Source organism: Gymnoscopelus braueri, assembly GCF_963280865.1.
Source record: "Gymnoscopelus braueri genome assembly, chromosome: 7".
Taxonomy (NCBI): Eukaryota; Metazoa; Chordata; class Actinopteri; order Myctophiformes; family Myctophidae; genus Gymnoscopelus; species Gymnoscopelus braueri.
This window is the reverse complement of record NC_137608.1, coordinates 21,478,573-21,497,593: the sequence shown is the minus strand read 5'-3', so window position 1 is coordinate 21,497,593 and position 19,021 is coordinate 21,478,573. Positions and strand designations below refer to the sequence as shown.

The following is a 19,021-nucleotide window of genomic DNA, read 5'->3' as shown; positions in this document are numbered from 1 at the left end:
CATAATGTTTAGTGTCTGTTGATTGATTGATTGATTGATTGATTGATTGATTGATTGATTGATTGATTGATTGATTGATTGATTGGTTGAATACACAGGGGTGAAATGATTAATTGAATCATGAATCATATTGGTGCTTCGTTATTATATAGGAGCTGGTATCACCTGAGTTAATAATTAATTTCTCTATTAGGTCACTCAGCAGCCCCATTTGCAGAGAAAGGACGATGGAGAAGCTCGTAGTAGCAGCACAGTCGTGTTGGTACCAGCGAAATGTGTTGTAGTCCTGGTACTATGTTAGGCTAAACTGTACTGGGAAACCAGGCGAGCAGGTGAGGTTGTAACACAGGTATGCAAATCAAACGGAGACAGATGAGACCTAATCTAACCTTCTGTCGTTCCACGCGAGTCTGTATCTCTGTTGCGATCTAAATAGCAATTTGCATCAAAGCCCAGACGCAGAGCAGATGTAGTTCCTCCATGACTTGAGACTCGACCTAAATCATGACAATGGTAATGTACACTTTTATACGATCTTTTTATAGTCGATACATTGTTTTGGGATCGTTCCACAGGTTGAGAAGGAAGTGCGAAAGTGTGTTTCTGACCAGGTAGAAACAGACCCGTTTAGACTGTGCTCTTCATATGCATATAACTAACTATCTGTAAATCAGCTTATTTTGAAATGGGATTACAGTAAGAATTGCTGATAACTAAGAAAACGATCATAAAAATGATAATGAGTGTTTGTAGATCCAATGTGCTCTAGCTCTCTGGCATTGGAGTCTGAAAACAATTGGCTGACTAGTGCCTAGTGCCTACAGAAGATTAATAAAATGCTAATTTACTGCACTGACTGACAGTTTGAAGAAGAAAGAAAAAAAACTTGTTGCCTGCCTTTGAAATATCACACTAATTATTATTATTAGTTTTTCATTTTAAAGCTATGTGTTAGTCAAAACTTTGATTTTGACTTTAATTGGAGGTTATAAATTAAAAGAGTCACATTGTCTCAGTAGTACAGTTGATAGAATAATTACTTTGGAAGTCATGTGAACGTTTGTGAAACCCTTGAGTTTTGGCATTGATGTGCTGGAAAGGAATGGATACATTTTCTATTTTCTTACTATTGTTGTCATTTGGGATATATATGGTGGTTTAATTGTGCTACCATTTTGGCTCATTTGTTCAGATATTTGCAGGGTGCACTGTTTTTCTTGCAAGTCAACAGGATAAACACTGTAGGCCTATCCCATATATTCCATATAATGTAATCGTAATGGTCATCTTTTCATCCAAAACATATTTTTGTTGGCCAATTCCAAGGATGTAGTATCATAGTGAGTTAATTGTATGTCCATGGCAATAAAATAAAATAAAACATTTGACATGAACTTAAACTTTGGTGCTGTAAGGGAATTGTTTCCCTGTCTGGGTTTCATAACCCTTTTTTTTAACAATGTAAAACTGACTTTCACTTTTACTGATGATCTTGGCTTCTTCATGTTACACCATTAATTCAACTGATATCACACAGCATTTCCTTTATTTTTTAACCTTTTTCTATATGCAATGTAATTATACGTGTGAGGACTCAGCTTTGCGCAACTTCTGAATTATTAAATATTTGAATGATGGTAGCCTACTCTGCTTGTTTGCATAAGATAATGTTCATTGTTGCACCACTCTTTCCTTTCCCGCCTGGTGGCTTTCTGGCCAAACAAAAAGATATTAGAGGACATATAATGTATTATTGTTGTTCCTCAGACATTCACTATGTTTGGATGGAGCCGTGCATAATTTTTTACAACATAGTACAACATAGACCAAACAGGCTGTGCTTAGGGAGTACTGGACCACTATTACTTGACGGGCAAGAAATTAATACAGCTTTTAGAGTTGTTGTTAAAGGCCAGAAAATCTCTCTCTCTCTCTCTCTCTCTCTCTCTCTCTCTCTCTCTCTCTCTCTCTCTCTCTCTCTCTCTCTCTCTCAATTTCAGTCTTCTTCTACCTTACTTCTGCTTATTAGTCAGTTATGGTAAATACTGTATGCTTGTGTGCGTGTATGCCAAAGTATGTGGGATCTTCTCTTGAGCACCCCCTCCCTGTTTGTCCCTCTACAATAATTTACATTGCCACTTCCTCTATGACCAGTGCTTGTGAGAACGGTGCCGACGCCACTTCCTGATTCCACTTTATCATCGTCATTATGAAATAACAAACTACATACCCCTCCCCTAAGCCTTGGATTTATACTGTAGTGACACTCTTTTTTCCACTATCTGACCTTCACCACAAAGCAGTCATTGACAGCTGTGGTAACAGGTCTGAGGCCAGGCTGTCTACTGAAGATTAACTACATATAAATGCTCAGTTACCACACTGATAGACAGTTTGGAAGAAAAGACAAATCCTCTGTGTACAATACATTTATGCTAATCACTCTCTCTCTCTCTCTCTCTCTCTCCCTCTCTCGTCCTCTCCCTCCCTCTCTCTTCCTCCCTCCCTCCCTCTCTCTCTCTCTGAATGGTAATTTGATGTTTCTCTATGTTTCAGAACTTCTTTGGGAAACTAAAGAATCTGTAAGTACAGTAGCAAAAAGTGTCATTACCTTTACTGCCTTCTGTGTGGTTTTCTATAGGCAACACTTTATTTGGCTGAGAGTGGAAAATGGGAGTAGCAGCATGGCACCAGCCTGTTTTAAACTGAGCTGGTGCCAGTCCTGCATGGAACAACAAAAGAGGTGTACCATATGGTGCTGTTGTAGTAGTAATAATAATAATAAAACAGTGCTGTATTATGTATCTTGTATCCTCCTACTCTCAGACACAGTGGGCCCCCAGCTCCACCCAAACGGATAGGTGAGACTCAATTGGCTCTTCACTTCAAAGGAAGAAATAAACGTTTATATTTTGTGTTGAATTTTAATGCCTCTACTCTCTCTCTCTCTCTCTCTCTCTCTCTCTCTCTCTCTCTCTCTCTCTCTCTCTCTCTCTCTCTCTCTCTCTCTCTCTCTCTCTCTCTCTCTCTCTGTATGCTTATTGCAGATAACAATGCTGGGTACGGCTGGCCAGAGGATGAATTTGTAAGCAGCTTCTACATCTATGCTGAAATAGTAATCTCCCAGGTTTTATCACGGAACAACCCGTCATTTAAAATGACTGTATTATGTTCTTGTGGCAGGATGAGGAATATGGGGGGGATACGTATGAAGCACCTCCCTGTGAGCCTGACGTAAAGATGCCAGCTAGACAAGTGGAAGAGAATGTTTATTTGGGTAACAGCACTGCAGCAAGTCATTCATTAGTTCATCTGTACTTTTACATCTAAGTTTTAAGTTAAGTTTGTATGAATACCGACTGAGGAGTTAATTGGTGACAATTGGCTATGCAGAGACTAGGACATCCAATCCTGTTGTTCCCGGGAGGCAAGCTGCCCCTCCCCCGAGACCAGCCAAGGTGACACCGATGGGAAAAGTCTCGGTAAATAAAGCTCACTGCTTTTTGGTCCATGTCATCTCACGGTTTCTATTGGTTATGGCCTTTCTGTGTCATTAAAGTTCAATGATTCACAAACTTTTTAGATGATTTGACCATGTTCCTCTCACATAGAAACAGCCATCACAACATGATTCTGAAGAATTCTACATTGATCCCAGTCCCAGCTTCAAGAAACGTGAGTCTTTGATCATCATTAAACAGTTATTCTTTTGTGTTGTATTATATGAAATGAAAACATAAATTTTCCAAGATAAGCTAAGACATAAAATTAACAAATGTATTTCTTTCACATTTTATCCACTGGTGTATCTAGAACATCTTCATGACTTAGTTTGTCAACATCTTGTGTGCATTGTGCAGCCCAGCTTGTATGAACTTGACGCTTCCATTCCTTCAACCCCTACCACTTTATCCGCTCCTCTTCCCTCACAGCCCCTGAGGTAGACAGGAAAGAGAAACCAGGGAAGAAATCAGCCCCCAGGAGGATGCCCCCTTCCGTCCGCTCCCCCACCCTACCTGCTCCGACCCCTGCTGCTGCCCCCCAGGCTGAGGAAGGTACTCGCCACCATGTAACAACTCCTCCTTCAGACGATTCACGCATGCTATAAATGCACTGCTTATTTGCACTGTGACTGGGAAGACATTTGCTACACAAAACCACTATGACCAACAGTTTAACAGCACTGATCATCAAGCACAAAATCTTTGACTCGCTGACTTAATTACACCACCACTAGGGGACAGTATAACCCAATGACAGCTGGCTTAAATGTTTCTCCTTTCAGATGTATATTTGGATCCAAATGAGGGAGAGGTGAGCATTAGTGACATTTAATAACTTAGTAATGTGCCAGCTTTTTATCTGGAGATATTAACCCATTAAAACCGCGAAAGTCTAATTTTAGAGTTTTTTAGAGCATCGGTTTAGAACAGTGGTTCTCCAAAATAGCAGATATACAAGCTCACAGCACGGCACGAAGGGAGCTTGTACATCTGCTATTTTTGAGCATTTTTGAAAAATCTTGATAGCGTTTGAAAAATGTTGAATAATTTTGAATTGTTTTAACACATTATCTTCTCTTCTGGGGGTCCCTGGCACAAAACATTTTCTTGGGGCCCCGCGGCCAAATACATATCATTTCGGGGGTCCTTGGCACGAAACAGTTTGAGAACTACTGATTTAGAAGGCATTTGTAGAATCGGCCTCAGGTCTTAATGGGTTAATGATGACGATGATGTTCTTTTTGCTTCAGGGAGAAAATGATGACCTGTATCTAGAGCCAACAGCTGGTAGGTATCCACCATTCCCCTTGTTTCAACTCTTTGTGGGAACATTTATCACTAGTACACTGATGTGAAAACATCCACTGACAGCTACTGTACATTTATATCTATATTACAGCAAATATTTGCATAAACCGTTTTCCCATGTGATGAAGATTTAAGCACAGTCCATGATAAATTCCTTTATTTCTACTCTTTAGCTTGCCCTCCTGTCATGCGTGCTCCAATGAGGATGCCTCCTCCTTCCAAGACAGCGTCTGTCTCGTCCCTCGTGCCCTTGTAAGTACACCTCAATGAATAAACAATATCAATGATAATAATGATCTCTTATTTCCTATTATGGTCAGAGAATGAAGGAAGTTAAGTCACTGTAAACATAAATGCAAATATGCACATGAGCACATAAGTCAGTATAACTACATGTTATAAAGAATAACCTCCTCCTCTGTTCTCTGTCTGTAGGATGAAGCCTCCTGTTCCCAGGGCTAAGTCTGTGAGTGTCTTCTTCATTCACGTCTCACCCCTTTAACCACTGCATCAATCCACCTTATACTCATTTAAAGGGACCCATAACATAATTTGGCTTGAATTGGAATCAGGAGTTTTCATTATCTGGTGAATATAGTATAAATCCTGTGAAACTGGTTTATTTCACTGGTGTGATGCCACACCTGCTATACTTTGTTGTGCATCATGTCAGATCTACAAGATCACAACGTGAATATGTGCTATTTTTGGAGCGAGAGACCGGCGCACAACCAGTACCGCGGGAAGTAGGGGTGCTGGGGGTGCGGCCGCCCCCCCTCCCCCAAGGTTTTTGATAATAAATCGGTAAAATCAGGCAAAAATAAGAATTAAATAACATAACTCTAACCTAACCCTAATCCTAACCCTAAAACCGAAATAAAGAAACCAAAAACTGGGAAAAAAACGAACCCAATCCGCCCAGAACCGCGAAAAGTTTTCGGGGGGTCCTCATGCACGCGCGCAGGTGCGCATACCGCACCCCTAACCTAAAAGGTCTTCCCGCGGCTATGCGCACAACTAAGTATAAATCAAACATTAACACGCTATTGATTTATTGTTTTCTCTCCCACAGAGTTCTTCCTTCAATGAGGTAAAAGCTGGTAAGAACGCCTTGATTGTGCATCAAAAATAACGCATGCCTAAAACATGTCACAACTCATGATGATGATGATGACGATGACATTGATGGTGATGAACGTCTCCTGTTACACCAGTTCCTCCTCTAGATGTGAGACGCTCAACATTTCATTCGTTTCCTTCAAAACTCCCTCCGCCAACCCCTGGTGCTAAACCCCCCATTCCATCCAGCCTGAAGGAAGCCAAGCCCAGGTAAGAGAGAGATTGTAGTCAAGCACACACTGGAGGAAAGAATCCAGAGATCTGCGTTCAGTGTCACTCTAAATCAGTATCTAATTCTTTGTTTCAGCCCACCACCCCCTCCAATAGAGGTTAAGCCAGCAGGTAAGCAATAAAGGATGTACTGTTTGGGATTACACATCCTATGTGTAACAGGGCCGGCCGCTGCTATAAGCAATATAAGCGGTCGCTTAGGGCCACAACCACTAGGGGGCCAAAAAAATAATAATTATGTCATGTATCTCCTATCCAACAACTAGCGTTATTATTTTAGTATGCAATAAAAAATTACAATGATTTTATAATGGGGGTGTTTGGGGGGGGGCACCCAAAAAAATCTAGCTTAGGGCCACGAAAATCCTAGGGCTGGCCCTGATGTGTAATCTCTATAATAGAGATCTAATTTGTATTTCAAGCCAATACACACACACGCATGCGCACACACACACACACACACACACACACACACACACACACACACACACACACACACACACACACACACACACACACACACACACACACACACACACACACACACACACACACACACACAATGTACAGCAAAAGAAAGGCTGTATGAATAAAAAAAGAAATACAAAAACTAAGGTAAATGTGGTGCATTCTCAGTCAGTGTGGTGGATGTATTGGTAACAGTATTATATACTCTCAGAGAACACTGAGTTCTGCTGTGTACTTATCACACAACTTTCTTTTTTTTATCTCTACCTTTCAAGTTTCACCGACTGGTATGAAAGCTTCAAAACAGTCAGGAAATGAGGTATGTTTTTATTGCACTCCATGTAGCCTACAAGAATGATTATCAGTTTTAGCACTGGTATTGTGTGTTATACATGATTTGTACTTGATTGTGCACCGTGTCGCGCACCGAAAATAGCAGATCTACAAGCTCACACGTGACACGCAATGAGCTTGTGGATCTGCTTGGTGTGTGACCCTGGCGCACAACTTAAGTATAAATCATCCTTTATCATTTACTGTACAGGACAGAGAGTGGTTTGCCCGAGACTGTGATAGGAAGACCGCTGAGGACCTCTTACTTAGAGTCAATAAGGTACAGCACACAGCATTATGTCATTATATGAGCGATTCTCTGTCCCTTTGTCCTCATTTACAGAGAGGCCCTGTCTCATTTCACGCTAAAACGAACAACTAATGGTGTGAGAGTAATGGCAGCCACAACTTGTTTTTATTTCCTCTCAAGGAATACACATTAGGCTTTAGCAAGGCTGCTTTGCAGAGAAGGATAGTATGTTTGTGCGCACGTATATGTGAACGCGAGAGCTTGTGTGTGTGCGTGCGTGTGTGTGTGTGTGTGTGTGTGTGTGTGTGTGTGTGCATGTGTGTGTGTGTGTGTGTGTGTGTGTGTGCTTGTGTGCGTGCATGTGTGTGTGTGTGTGTGTGTGTGTGTGGCTGTCCTAAGGATCTACAAAGTAGCTGACACGTACACACATACTCAAACCCTCTGAGTCATCTCAAACCCAGGCTGAGTCAGAGGCCCATGGCTTCTGAAGATACTGATACTTCAATACTGTGTAGACCCTACATTATTACATACATAATCTTTTGACACACTATCTATCATCTGTTCAGTCACTTATTTCTGTTCCCTACCTCCCCTCCTCCTCTTTGTCCTCCTCTTTGCATTTCATCCATTCTTCTTTGTGCATGTTCCTCCTTTCTTTTTCACCATCTGTCAATTTTTATTCTGAATCTCGTTTTTTCTCGTGGGATCAATAAAGGTCTGTCTGTCTGTCTGTCTGTCTGTCATTAAGTAAGAGCAGAGCAAAATGGCTGTCGTGTGAACGTGGTCAATGATATGCTCTCTTTGCTGTAGGATGGAGCCTTCCTTATAAGGCACAGCTCAGCCCAGAATAAGGCACAGGCTGCCAGGCAGCCGTATACCCTGGCTGTACTCTACAGACAGAAGGTCTATAACATCCCCATACGCTTCCTGGTGGAGACGCAAGGCTACGCCCTCGGGAAGGAAGGCAAGAAAAATGAAGAGGTAAGGATGAAGGCAGGATTCATTGGGTTGTATCGCTACCTGAACAAGATACAAGTGCAAATATAATCACCTTTATCTGTTGCTTCTGTGCTCTGTGAGCGAGAAACCAGATGTAGCGATTCCATTCGCTTTCATAGTGAAAGCAGGTCTCAAAGTCACACTTTTGTTACATGAACAAACGCAAATAAAGCAGATTCTGCTAATAAATGGGGGGAAATTTTCCTGGTAACTGCTTGGGAATTGAACACGGGACGCCTTAACCACTTGGCTGTCGGCGCCCCGAGAGAAGCATTTATAGAACAAATGTGTGCCTCAGTAAGCAATCATACACGTATAGTAATCCCAGACTAAACAGCCACAGCCTTTTCTTTTTCTTTTCTCTGTCTCCGTGTGTCTCTGTCTCTTCCCTCAGATCTTCAGCAGCCTCCACGAGATCATCTCTCACCACAACAGTAACCAGCTGCTTCTGATCGACAGCAAGAGTCAAGCCAAGTACACTACGTACCTCACCCATCCTGCACGACCATAAGCACTTAAACCCTATATACAGTACTTCATTGACCGGGGTCCCCCAGTGGTCTATACTTGATCCCCTCCTTGTTCCCCGCTACACCAAATCCCTTCACTTAAAATAGCTGATTTAGAAGCTCACAACATGTCATTGTAAATCTGCTATTTTCACCATGTTCGTCTATTTTGGTCAAATGTTCACTTATTACGACATGCCCATATTAGGGACGTTAGGGTTCATGTGGTTAAAACTACACTACCCACAATCTCTCTCACACAGACAGATCAGCTGATGCAGCATACATAACCTTCTATGAGTTTAATCAAAGTTTTCAGCATGTAAGAACAATTTACTTACTTACCAAAGCGTTGTTCGAACATTCTATCATTCAAAATGCAAAGTCTTGCTACTTGATAAGATTTTACGTTTTAATAGCAACAGTTAATACCATTTAATGTACATTTTTAAAACCTCCATTATGAAAAAGTGTGTGGGTATCCTTGTAGCTCAGTCAATAGAGCACTCACCTTTGGACCACAAGGTTCTGGATTTGATTCCAGGTACCGCCAACCCGTATGAGTAGCATGGCTTGGGTAACTAAGTTGTGTGGTAAGTACTGGGAGCTGATGGTAGGTGTTGCTCTCCACCTCAACAATCCCCAGGGATATAAACTATAGTGCATTGAAAAGGGGATAGACATGCTCGTTCTCAGGTGATACCGACAATAAATAGTAATAATAATACTAAAACCTTATAGCACCTTTCAAAACTGGGTTACACAGTGCTTTACAAAGGAAACAACAAAAGAAAACAACACACAATAAAGCCACTCTGACCTACCTACTCTTACTTAAAAGAAATGTCAAATGGTACCTTTGCAAAGAATGGTTTGTCAAAGTTTAGTTCTACATAGTCACTAACTACAGTGCCAATCAACATATATGTACTGTAGGCTTATCATTGACCACGAGCCAGCCTTATCATTGACTAATCACATGATTCCTCCTAATGTATGTACAGCTGGCTACTTAAGTTGTTTGCATGATCTGCTTGAGTTTTGGTTGTGTGTGAAGAAAAACAAAAACAAAACATTTGTATCTATCAATAAATGTTAGGATAGGAGTCATATGAATGTGTTTATTATTGCTGCTCTCCATTTGGTGGTCTAGAGGCATGAGCTGAAACACCCCATTGACAGGAACCCACTCAAGTACATTGCAAAATCCTGAGTGTTAACCCTCTAGTCACTTAAACCCTCTAGTCTTAGTGAAAGGACCTGAGTTGCAAGCAACTGTACTTGGACTTCTGTCTACACCAAAAATAGCCGATCTACAAGCTCACAACGTGTCTCAGATCTTGTAGAGCTGCTATTTTTTTGCGAACGTTCCCCTCCGGAATAGGGATGCTGGAGTTCATGTGGTTAATTTAACGCTGAGTTATAAGAACTCTGAGAGAGAGAGAGAGAGAGAGAGAGAGAGAGAGAGAGAGAGAGAGAGAGAGAGAGAGTGGGGGGGATACAAAGAAATAGATTGACAGAGAGCGAGAGAGAAACTCTGAAAGCGTAAACCAACCCACATACAAGGGTCATTTTCTACACTTTTAGAGTTAAATTAACACTCAGACTTCTGCAGTGCTGGATGAGACAGATAGTTTCATAGGCTAACAGAGGCTTTGTGGTTAAACTCAGACCAAGGGCTGCCAGTGGCTGTTGACCATTGGTTGCAGCGGTGGTACTGTGGCCTGGATAATGTATTATAAACTGGTGTTTAGAGAGTCAGTTTACAGGAGTGAGTACGAAGTGAATGGTATTGCATAATACAGCCCTGTGGAGTGAACTCACTGCTAGTGCCCAATTTATGCTCCGGCTTATGCAACACCATTGTACGATGAAGTATAAATCAGGCTACAGTTATGAAATATCTATTGTCAAATCAGCACTTGAGGACTCTTTTCAAGTGGGCTCAGTCTGTGGTTGGTGAGCGCTGAGCGGAGGGTTTGCAGTTTGAAGCCAGCTAAGCACAGGAGCTGAATTTAAATTGTTTCCTAGTGTCAAGTGTCCAGTGACCATTGGCTATACTAGCTTGCCCTCAGGATGAACCCCTTCCCAGTGTCAACCCCGCAATTCTTTGGCCTGCCAACTAGGGCTGCAACTATAGATTATTCTATCAATTACTTTTTTGATTCTTATTTTCTTATTTTGATAATTTGTTTTTATTTTTTATACATCAACAAACGCAAAAAACAAACACATTCTAATTGCAATCGATAGTTTTTTAATAATTGATTAAATAGATTAGTTTGATCAACTGTTGCACCCTTACTGACAGCATAAAATACAAAAAAATACAGCCTTTTTTTAATTGACAATGATTACATTTAATTCAATGTAATACCCTGCATTCGATACTCATCCATTATTTAATATTATTATTTTTTGCTTCCAAACTGGTACATCTAGGGATTTTTCAGCATCACCTGAAGAAGAAGCTAAATGTATATTAAGAACGCCAGATTATTTGGAACACTAGGCTATTGCTGATATAAAATGCTGTTGGTTCTTTCCACATCCTGAGTGATCTGTCCCACTCAGTCAAATATGGAGTGTTATACAACGTTGCATTAACACTTGAGATTTTACTGTGCAAGTAAGTAAGTGATCATCAACACTGAAAACATCAACACTATTTCACTGCTTATGTCTTCATTATATGTTACAGATATCCTCCCATACACCTCAGAGGAGCAACATTTTTATATTTAAACTATTTAATGAAGGCCCCCTAGGGGTCCCCAGTCCCCACACCCCACTTTGAAAACCCCCGGTTTGGTTTTACCACAATTATTATTATTAATAAGTTTGCTCTGTCTGCATGCTATAAGTTGGCTGATGGAAAGGTCTTGATGATAATGATAATGATGATGATGATGATCAAGAGATGGGGGTATATGGTACACTACAGCAGTGGTTCTCAAACTAACTGGGGTCCGGGGACCCCCAGGAGTCCTTGAGGAGTTACATGTCTGTAACTCTGAGATTCTACGGGTCTATTTGGTCCCATTTTGCACACTTCCAGAGTTAGGATTTCACAGGGGTCCCAGAGATAACAAATGCTATCAAATGGGGGTCCGTGCCGTGGGCCTAAACCTTATCAAACTGGGGGTCCTTGAAATGAAAAAGTGAGAGAACCACTGCACTAACAGACAGTAGACCAAGGTGGGAGAGGTTTAGATGCCCTTAACTTATAACTTCCAGTCATCACTGGTCATCAATCATAATCATAACCTTTCGACATACTTTTGAGGGGGTGTGTTCTTCCCGCACTTGATTTTTGCAGAGATGGTAAAAAGGTGGGGCGCTGAGTGTCACGAGCCCCACGAGAAGTTGGTGAAAAGGAAGAGAGAGAGAGAGAGGGGGGGGGAGAGAGAAGGGGCTGCGGCGGAGGGGTACAAAGAGGACGTGTGTGTGTGTGTATGTGTGTTTTCTCCAGTCACTGCATTGGTGTTTCAGAGGGAACTCTGTACGCTACGCCGCTTTGCAATCCAACCATGTTTTTAACTCGCTGACGCTGTCAATCTTTTTAAAAGGCTCCCTGGGGAGTTCTGACGAAACGTCTCTTTCACACTGGGGCTGAATAATAGTAACTGAGGTGGGACTAGTTTCCTTAGCGGACGCGCAGAGCTTTTTAGCTTGATGATTGTTGTAGGGGGGCTAGTAGTGAATGGTCGCAGTCAGTGGATTCGTGTGATATCAACGCTAGCCGCACAAGACCCAGTTCCTACTACGTCTACTGGCCGTCATATTTGTACTTTTTGAGGACATTTAGGGCACAACAACACTAGCAAAAGCCCACATCAATTCCCCCTCGTGTCCCCTTCCCCTTTCCTTTTCCTTGCGGATTCTTCAGACAGAGAGGAAAAAGCTTCAAGAATGGCTCAGATACTGCCGATACGATTTCAGGAACATCTGCAGGTAAGGAGCCCCCCCACCCCCCCCCCCAAAAAAAGCCTAAAAATTCAATGAAAGATGATTTGTGTTTTTGCAGAGCTCCTCCTCGTATAGGTTCACAAACACACGGCACATGTCGCATTTAAATGGAATGTGAAATAGCTAGGGGCTGCAGGGTGGTGCTCGATATAGCTACAGGGCCTACTCTTCTCCTGTCGGGCAGATGATGACTTGTAGAAATTGAACAGGTCTAATGCGGACCCTCTCTCTCTCTCTCTCTCTCTCTCTCTCTCTCTCTCTCTCTCTCTCTCTCTCTACGCCGCAAAACAACGTCGCTGTCATTGCCAACCACGCACTGTCTGTCTGTGTCTGGCGCCCAGTCAAACTGCAGTGTTTGGGACAGTTTAGTAGCAAGACATCATGAGCTCAGCTGTTCAGTGGCAACATTGTAACTGAAACCTCAAACCTGGATGACACTTGTTATGTTAGCCGTGTAGCTGCCATATTACTGTCATATCCCCCCGCAGCAACGTATTGCTATTGTAAACGTTTAACTATATTGTGTAATATTCTGCCTCTTGCATCATACTGCTGCTGGCTGCTGCTGGGTCGATGCGATATGATATGATATATCCCATGTTTAATGCTCTCTGCCAGCAAGGCATTTGAATGTTGTTTAAGCATATGAGTGTCAACACAGACAGTGAGAAAGGTAGAGAGAATCCCCCACATCAACATGTTAACGACAGTAGTAAACGGCCTTGAGCCAATCTCGGATTGTGTTTGTGTCTAATCATGGATTGGACACAGACAGACAGACAACACAGACAGTATGGCTGTGGCGAAATGTCCATAGTTGTCCTCTTTGCTACACTTTGGAGATCATTGTTAATAATCGTTTCCCCATAGCTGCCCTAATAGCTGCCCCATGGCCTGGCGTCTTGCAGCTGAAGAAAAACTTTGTGACGCGTTTTGCACCCCCTCCTCATCTGTAGCTTGTTGTTATGGTAACGCCAGGCAGTCAAATGGCCTTTCACAAGAAAGAGCAGTGAGCCCCCACCCCCTCTCTGCTCCCTTCCTCTGGCCAGCAAGTAGCCCTTATTCCTACACTCCCTTGGCCAAAGATCCTCTATGCACTAAAAAACTGTGCCAGCCTGAGAGAGTCTACACAAGCTACCAGGCCCATCTCTTTCTGACAGCAGTCAGTGGATCCCCACTTTATCCTGATTGGGGGCAGTGGGATCCCTCTCGATTTCCAGGCTGTTGTGTCATAATAGCCCAAACTCTACATACGTCTATTTGTAACAAAAAAACAACAATTTGGACAATGAAAAGCAAGAGTGCTTCTTATTCCAGTGCAACCGTGAAATCCCGGCTCTGCCCCAGTCATATCCCCCCATGAATCTAGGTAGCTCCAGCAGAGTGAAAAATGCTTGGAATTTGCAAACCTAGGACTTTGGGCCTCAAGTTGTTTAGCTTTTTTTTCCTGTCCTGGCATTTACAGCTCTCCCCTACAGTTTGGGCTGGAGATCAGGACTGTTAGAAAGCATGGTATCTAGCCATTGCTGAAGCAATATAACTAGCACACAAAGTGCAAGTGTACCAAGTCCTGCAGTATTCCATTAAAGAGAAACTAAAAGCATTATGGCAGTGTCTAAGGACATGTTAGATGATCTATGGATCTCAGGGCTATTGTTCCACTTGTGGGAGAAGCAATACCAGTCATTTTCTCACTCTGCATCAGTAGCTAAGCATAGCCCGTCTACACGACCCTGTCATTATCTTTAAGCTGTGTGTGAAGTTGCTCTCCACTGTTATTCTTTTTTTCTTTCTTTGCTTATTTTTGCTGGTCTGATTTATGATCTCTGGGCTGGAACTGTGTGAGAGCATGTCAAAGTGTGTAATTAATTGACTGGATGGATTAGTGCTGCCCTAGTATGCCCTACTTACTTCTACTTGGATGTGTGGGGCAGACTGTAATATAGCCTCATAATGTGGGGGGCTTCTCTGAAATAAGTTTGGCTGCAATATCACGGAGCACAAGGATAACGTGGCTTTGCTGGTTGCAGTTTTTAAGTAAAACATTCCACTTGCTGACATGGTCCTGTCAGCCAGTTTTGTACGATTTTCTGCCACACGGCAGTTGCTGATGGGTATATGCTCACTGAGCCTCACTCTGTCAATGGGCTGGTGCCATCGGGTCTAACAGGCACACGTAATAAGGCGAATGATGTACCGTAAGCAGGCCCATTTAAAGCCCAGCAAATCACATCAGGACGACAGGAAGCCGGAAGTAGAAGTGATTTCATCATTTTCGGTCCCACAGAACCCAGCTGTGACCGTCACAGCTCCGCTAACGACCGAGATGAGCATCTGTGGTCAGTCATGTAGACCGTAATCATCAATCAGAGCGGGCGACATATGTCTGTGTTCAATGCATGTTCAAAATACTGCATGCCACACACCATAAATAGGCCCATAAGGGTAATTTTTGGAATTCGCAGAGAACACTGACACTTCTATTACACAAAACTACTCTTGTTTAAAGCTACATTTGGCCTTAACTGTGTGTGTGTGTGTGTGTGTGTGTGTGTGTGTGTGTGTGTGTGTGTGTGTGTGTGTGTGTGTGTGTGTGTGTGTGTGTGTGTGTGTGTGTGTGTGTGTGTGTGTGTGTGTGTGTGTGTGTGTGTGTGTGTGTGTCATTTTCAGCATCATGGAATGTGTGAAGTTGTAACATCACCAATGGTTCTATTTGCTGCATTCCTCAGTCTTTAATTGTGTTTGTGTAACCCACATGATCTCCTTAGGGACCCAAACCCATGTTGCGCTGTAAAACACTACAGCTTGTCAGTGCCACTGCAAAAATAGTTAATCATCTGCAAATGTATCCACCCAATCCATTGCAAGAAAACTCCATGTTGGGTAATTTAATATTAGTGTTGTTTATTAATTTTCCATTGCCATTTTCATTAATATTAGTTCAGCCATTTGACAGGCACTAGGCAAGAGTAGTAAGGCAATATAATGGAGACTGTCTGTCTTTATGAAGATGAATTAGTTGAGTATATGTAATAGTGTATGATAGCTGGAGACACAAGGTTGTGGTTAAAGAGCGATCTAGTCTGGAATGTTCTATTAAGAAGAGGGGGGGGGGGGGTCTTCCGGTGAGTCAGCCGTCCCACCCCAACGCGTACATTATTACTCAAGGCCTGTGTTACTGTTCCTTGGAAGCATAACTGACATAGCTTCCTCCAGCTCGCTTCCTTCCTTTTCTTTTACACAGGTACACAGCAAAATCCTTAGTATTAACTCTCAAAGTGAAAAAACATAATATATCCCACTTTCCCTGTGCCGTCCATATATTTTCCTCAGCTTTTCCTCCTGTCTCTTCCTGAAGAAGATCGTTCAGTTTTGGCAGCTGGAGGAGAGGCAGCAGCTTATGGCCTGCAATCCTCCCTGCAGGTCCTCCCCATGCCCCTTTGTTAAACCCTGCTCCCATACTTCCCCATTCCTCTGCACAGACGATTCTGTCTTCACAGAGAGAAGTGAAACACCCTCTTCTAGCAAATGCGGGTGGAACGTCATGACATGGACATGATTCATTATGAACGCTCCACTGTCTACGCCACAACTATTCCAATATATGCACAGTAAAATCTCCATTGTTAATTTAAGTTCTTGGGTTGTATAAATGGATCCAAATCGGGTCCATTTTACCGTGAGATTGTCACTGTAACCCGCTGTCTGTCATGACACCTGTGTGCCCTTTATAAACCTTAACAATCCTTTTTTATTTATTTTGCAGTGGACATGATTTAAAGGGTTCTCTCTTGGACTGTAGGCTAGCTATGCGCATAGTACTGTCCTTGTGATTTGGCGAAAGGATTCCTTTCCCCTTGCCTCAGACTGAATAATAACAGTCTATTCCCAGTTCGGTCATCAGAGTAAGATCTTGTGTTTGATCGGCACTCCCTGGTTCACAATCAAGGTTGATTTATGTGTTGGCAACAATTCCTATGTCCCGAAGCGCGTTCATCAAAGTGAAGCTCATGAGGTTTTGCAGTAAGTCCACCTGACGTAAAGATTGCCATCCTGGGCGAGCCCTCGATGCTGCATCAAACGGGTCTTGGGGCAACCCCTCATTAGCAAAGTAAACGTGTTGAATAATGTAATGGATTTGCTGACAGTGACTTCACCGAGGGTCCAGATGCTAATTCATGCTCGGCTAGGGCAGATCCCCTCTCTGGGGAATCACTTTGGTGCTCTCTCACCCTTATTTATGCTAGATGAAGTTAAACGCTCTCCCTCTTGCAGTTGGTTGTTTACATAGCAGATCTAAGTGGAGTCTACTGTTCAGGCCTCAGCAATCACAGGGTTTGTTGAATTAGAGTAATGCTATAATCGGGCAATTAGTCATATTGAATTATCAGAATTGTGATGGTCATTATTTTATCCCCGGGAGGAATCTTTTCTGTCAACAAACGTGGCGCAATACTCCAGAAAATGCTAGAAGGTATTAGTGGATAAAATAAGAGTTTAAAATCTGTATTATTGGTTGAGTTGATATTTTGTTGTCTGCTGTGTGCCTATGTCTGGTTTCCCGCTAGGCTGCCAAACATCCATTGAAAAACAAGTCATGAGAACATCCCCAGGAAAACTGGAACAGAACGTCTGCACTTTTAATAGAAACACTTGTTGTTTTTTGTGGGCCACCTACTGATCCTTCCTTCGAGGCAAATGTCAACTAGTGCCATGTTTATTTTACTGTAGAATCTTTCTTTCTCGTCAGTGAGGAATGACTCCCTCCAATGTCGGAAATTGGCTTCACTGCCAAATAAATATTTTATTTTTGCTCAACATGGTGCCAGCTGTAGGCCCTACAGTTGGGTGGTATTCTGCTTCCACAGTCCTGATGACTTGATATGTGAACGCAATGAACGCTGTTTGAACTCATGTTTTTTGTGATGATATGTTGGGACCAATGATGACGTGACATTACAGTAATGGTGATCGTCAATCGTTGGTTGATCAATCGATCGTGATATGTAGCCTGTTAAGCCTAATGTTACTTCCTGTCATTTTGGCCTCTTCCTTGCAGTTGCAGAACCTGGGAATTAACCCGGCCAACATCGGGTTCAGCTACCTTACCATGGAGTCAGACAAGTTCATCTGCATCAGGGAAAAGGTGGGCGATCAGAACCAGGTGGTGATTGTGGACATGTCGGACCCCACCAACCCTATCAGGAGACCCATCTCTGCAGACAGTGCCATCATGAACCCTGCCAGCAAAGTCATCGCCCTCAAAGGTAACGTAAGAGGCCATTGTTGTGACCATGGTTAGAGCACGGACACTGCTCGGACACTAGATGAAATACTTTGTTTGTAGCAGGTGAGAATAGTGATGTAAGTTTAATGGGAAGTGCATGCGATTCATGCTTGATTGTTTTCTTGTTCCTGGTTTTAGCTTTCTTTCGTCCATCTAATGTTCATGTGGCATAGCCACCGTCGTGCGATAATGACGACGATGACTAATGCTATATTTCCTCAATGCTATAAATATATGGAGTGCACTCAATTCCATTGCCTGTATGTATTCAATTGGTTGTGTAAATCGATTTCCTGCCACTGAATCCAGCTCTCGAAGCACAAATACAAGCACAGCCCAGATCAGAATGATTTAGCTATAATGCGGTCTCCACAGTCTTTGCCGTCTCTCTGGCAATCTCTCTCATAGGCTTGAGGCAAATTTACATACTGAGGCAAATGTATAAATCGTCCAACGATCAATGAAAATAACAGATATTCACCTGAAACTTTTTCCAGTTGAAAATCTGTTATTTTCATTAACCACACCATACTAGGTCCCCTCCTGTTTTTGCTCTACTAAATATCTTTGCCTAAAATAGCCGATCTGCAAGCTCACAACGTGTTGTGTTGTAATACGTTGTGAGCTTGTAGAGCTGCTATTTTCACCAGATGTTTGCACTCACTGAAGTTCACTTTTCCAGAAGGTGGCATACTCATTCCTTTCTTTCTTTAAAACAAATATATTTTCTTGACAAAATTACTTTTTTGATAATTTTTTGTGAATGTAATGTTCTCTTTTTCCGAAGACTAGCTGCTGTTCAGGTAATGGGGATCCGTTCCAAATAAATGTAAAATAAAAACAATAAATGTCATGTTTTGGGTCAGTTGAAACACACTTAGGTGTCGTGTGTTTCCGGTTCAAATCTGCTGTTGGGCCATCAAATGAAGCTATTAGAAACTGACCCAGAACAGGAAAACGGGAATGCCACCTTCTGGAAAAGGGAACTACCGTCATGCACAGAGCCAATATGGATGCTAGGGATCAAGTGGTTAACTATACT

General features: G+C 42.4%; 2 protein-coding genes across 4 annotated transcripts in view; both read left to right on the top strand.

The window, feature by feature from the left end:
* The first annotated feature begins 272 nt into the window (after positions 1-272).
* On the top strand, positions 273-9,812 carry LOC308089636 (B-cell linker protein). Of its 2 annotated transcripts, none has more exons than XM_080434482.1 (19): positions 273-513; positions 2,557-2,582; positions 2,827-2,861; positions 3,048-3,085; positions 3,184-3,277; positions 3,394-3,482; positions 3,612-3,675; positions 3,933-4,055; positions 4,286-4,314; positions 4,754-4,790; positions 4,985-5,063; positions 5,247-5,277; positions 5,884-5,911; positions 6,026-6,140; positions 6,238-6,272; positions 6,905-6,948; positions 7,174-7,242; positions 8,026-8,196; positions 8,558-9,812. In XM_080434482.1, the coding sequence occupies exons 1-19, from the start codon at positions 505-507 to the stop codon at positions 8,723-8,725; spliced, it is 1,284 nt and encodes a 427-aa protein (XP_080290608.1). In that variant the 5' UTR covers positions 273-504; the 3' UTR covers positions 8,726-9,812. The 2 variants fall into 2 exon arrangements, with proteins under 2 accessions (XP_080290608.1, XP_080290609.1); XM_080434483.1 differs by having other exon boundaries at positions 275-513; positions 8,609-9,812.
* A 2,328-nt stretch (positions 9,813-12,140) lies between these two features.
* The window catches only part of cltcl1 (clathrin, heavy chain-like 1), a 33,884-nt gene continuing 27,003 nt past the window's right edge, over positions 12,141-19,021 (top strand). For both annotated transcript variants that reach the window (XM_080433915.1, XM_080433914.1), the window contains exons 1-2: positions 12,141-12,677; positions 17,752-17,959. In XM_080433915.1, the coding sequence (XP_080290041.1) occupies positions 12,636-12,677; positions 17,752-17,959 (250 nt within the window). In that variant the 5' untranslated portion in view covers positions 12,141-12,635. The remainder of the gene's footprint in view (positions 12,678-17,751; positions 17,960-19,021) is intronic.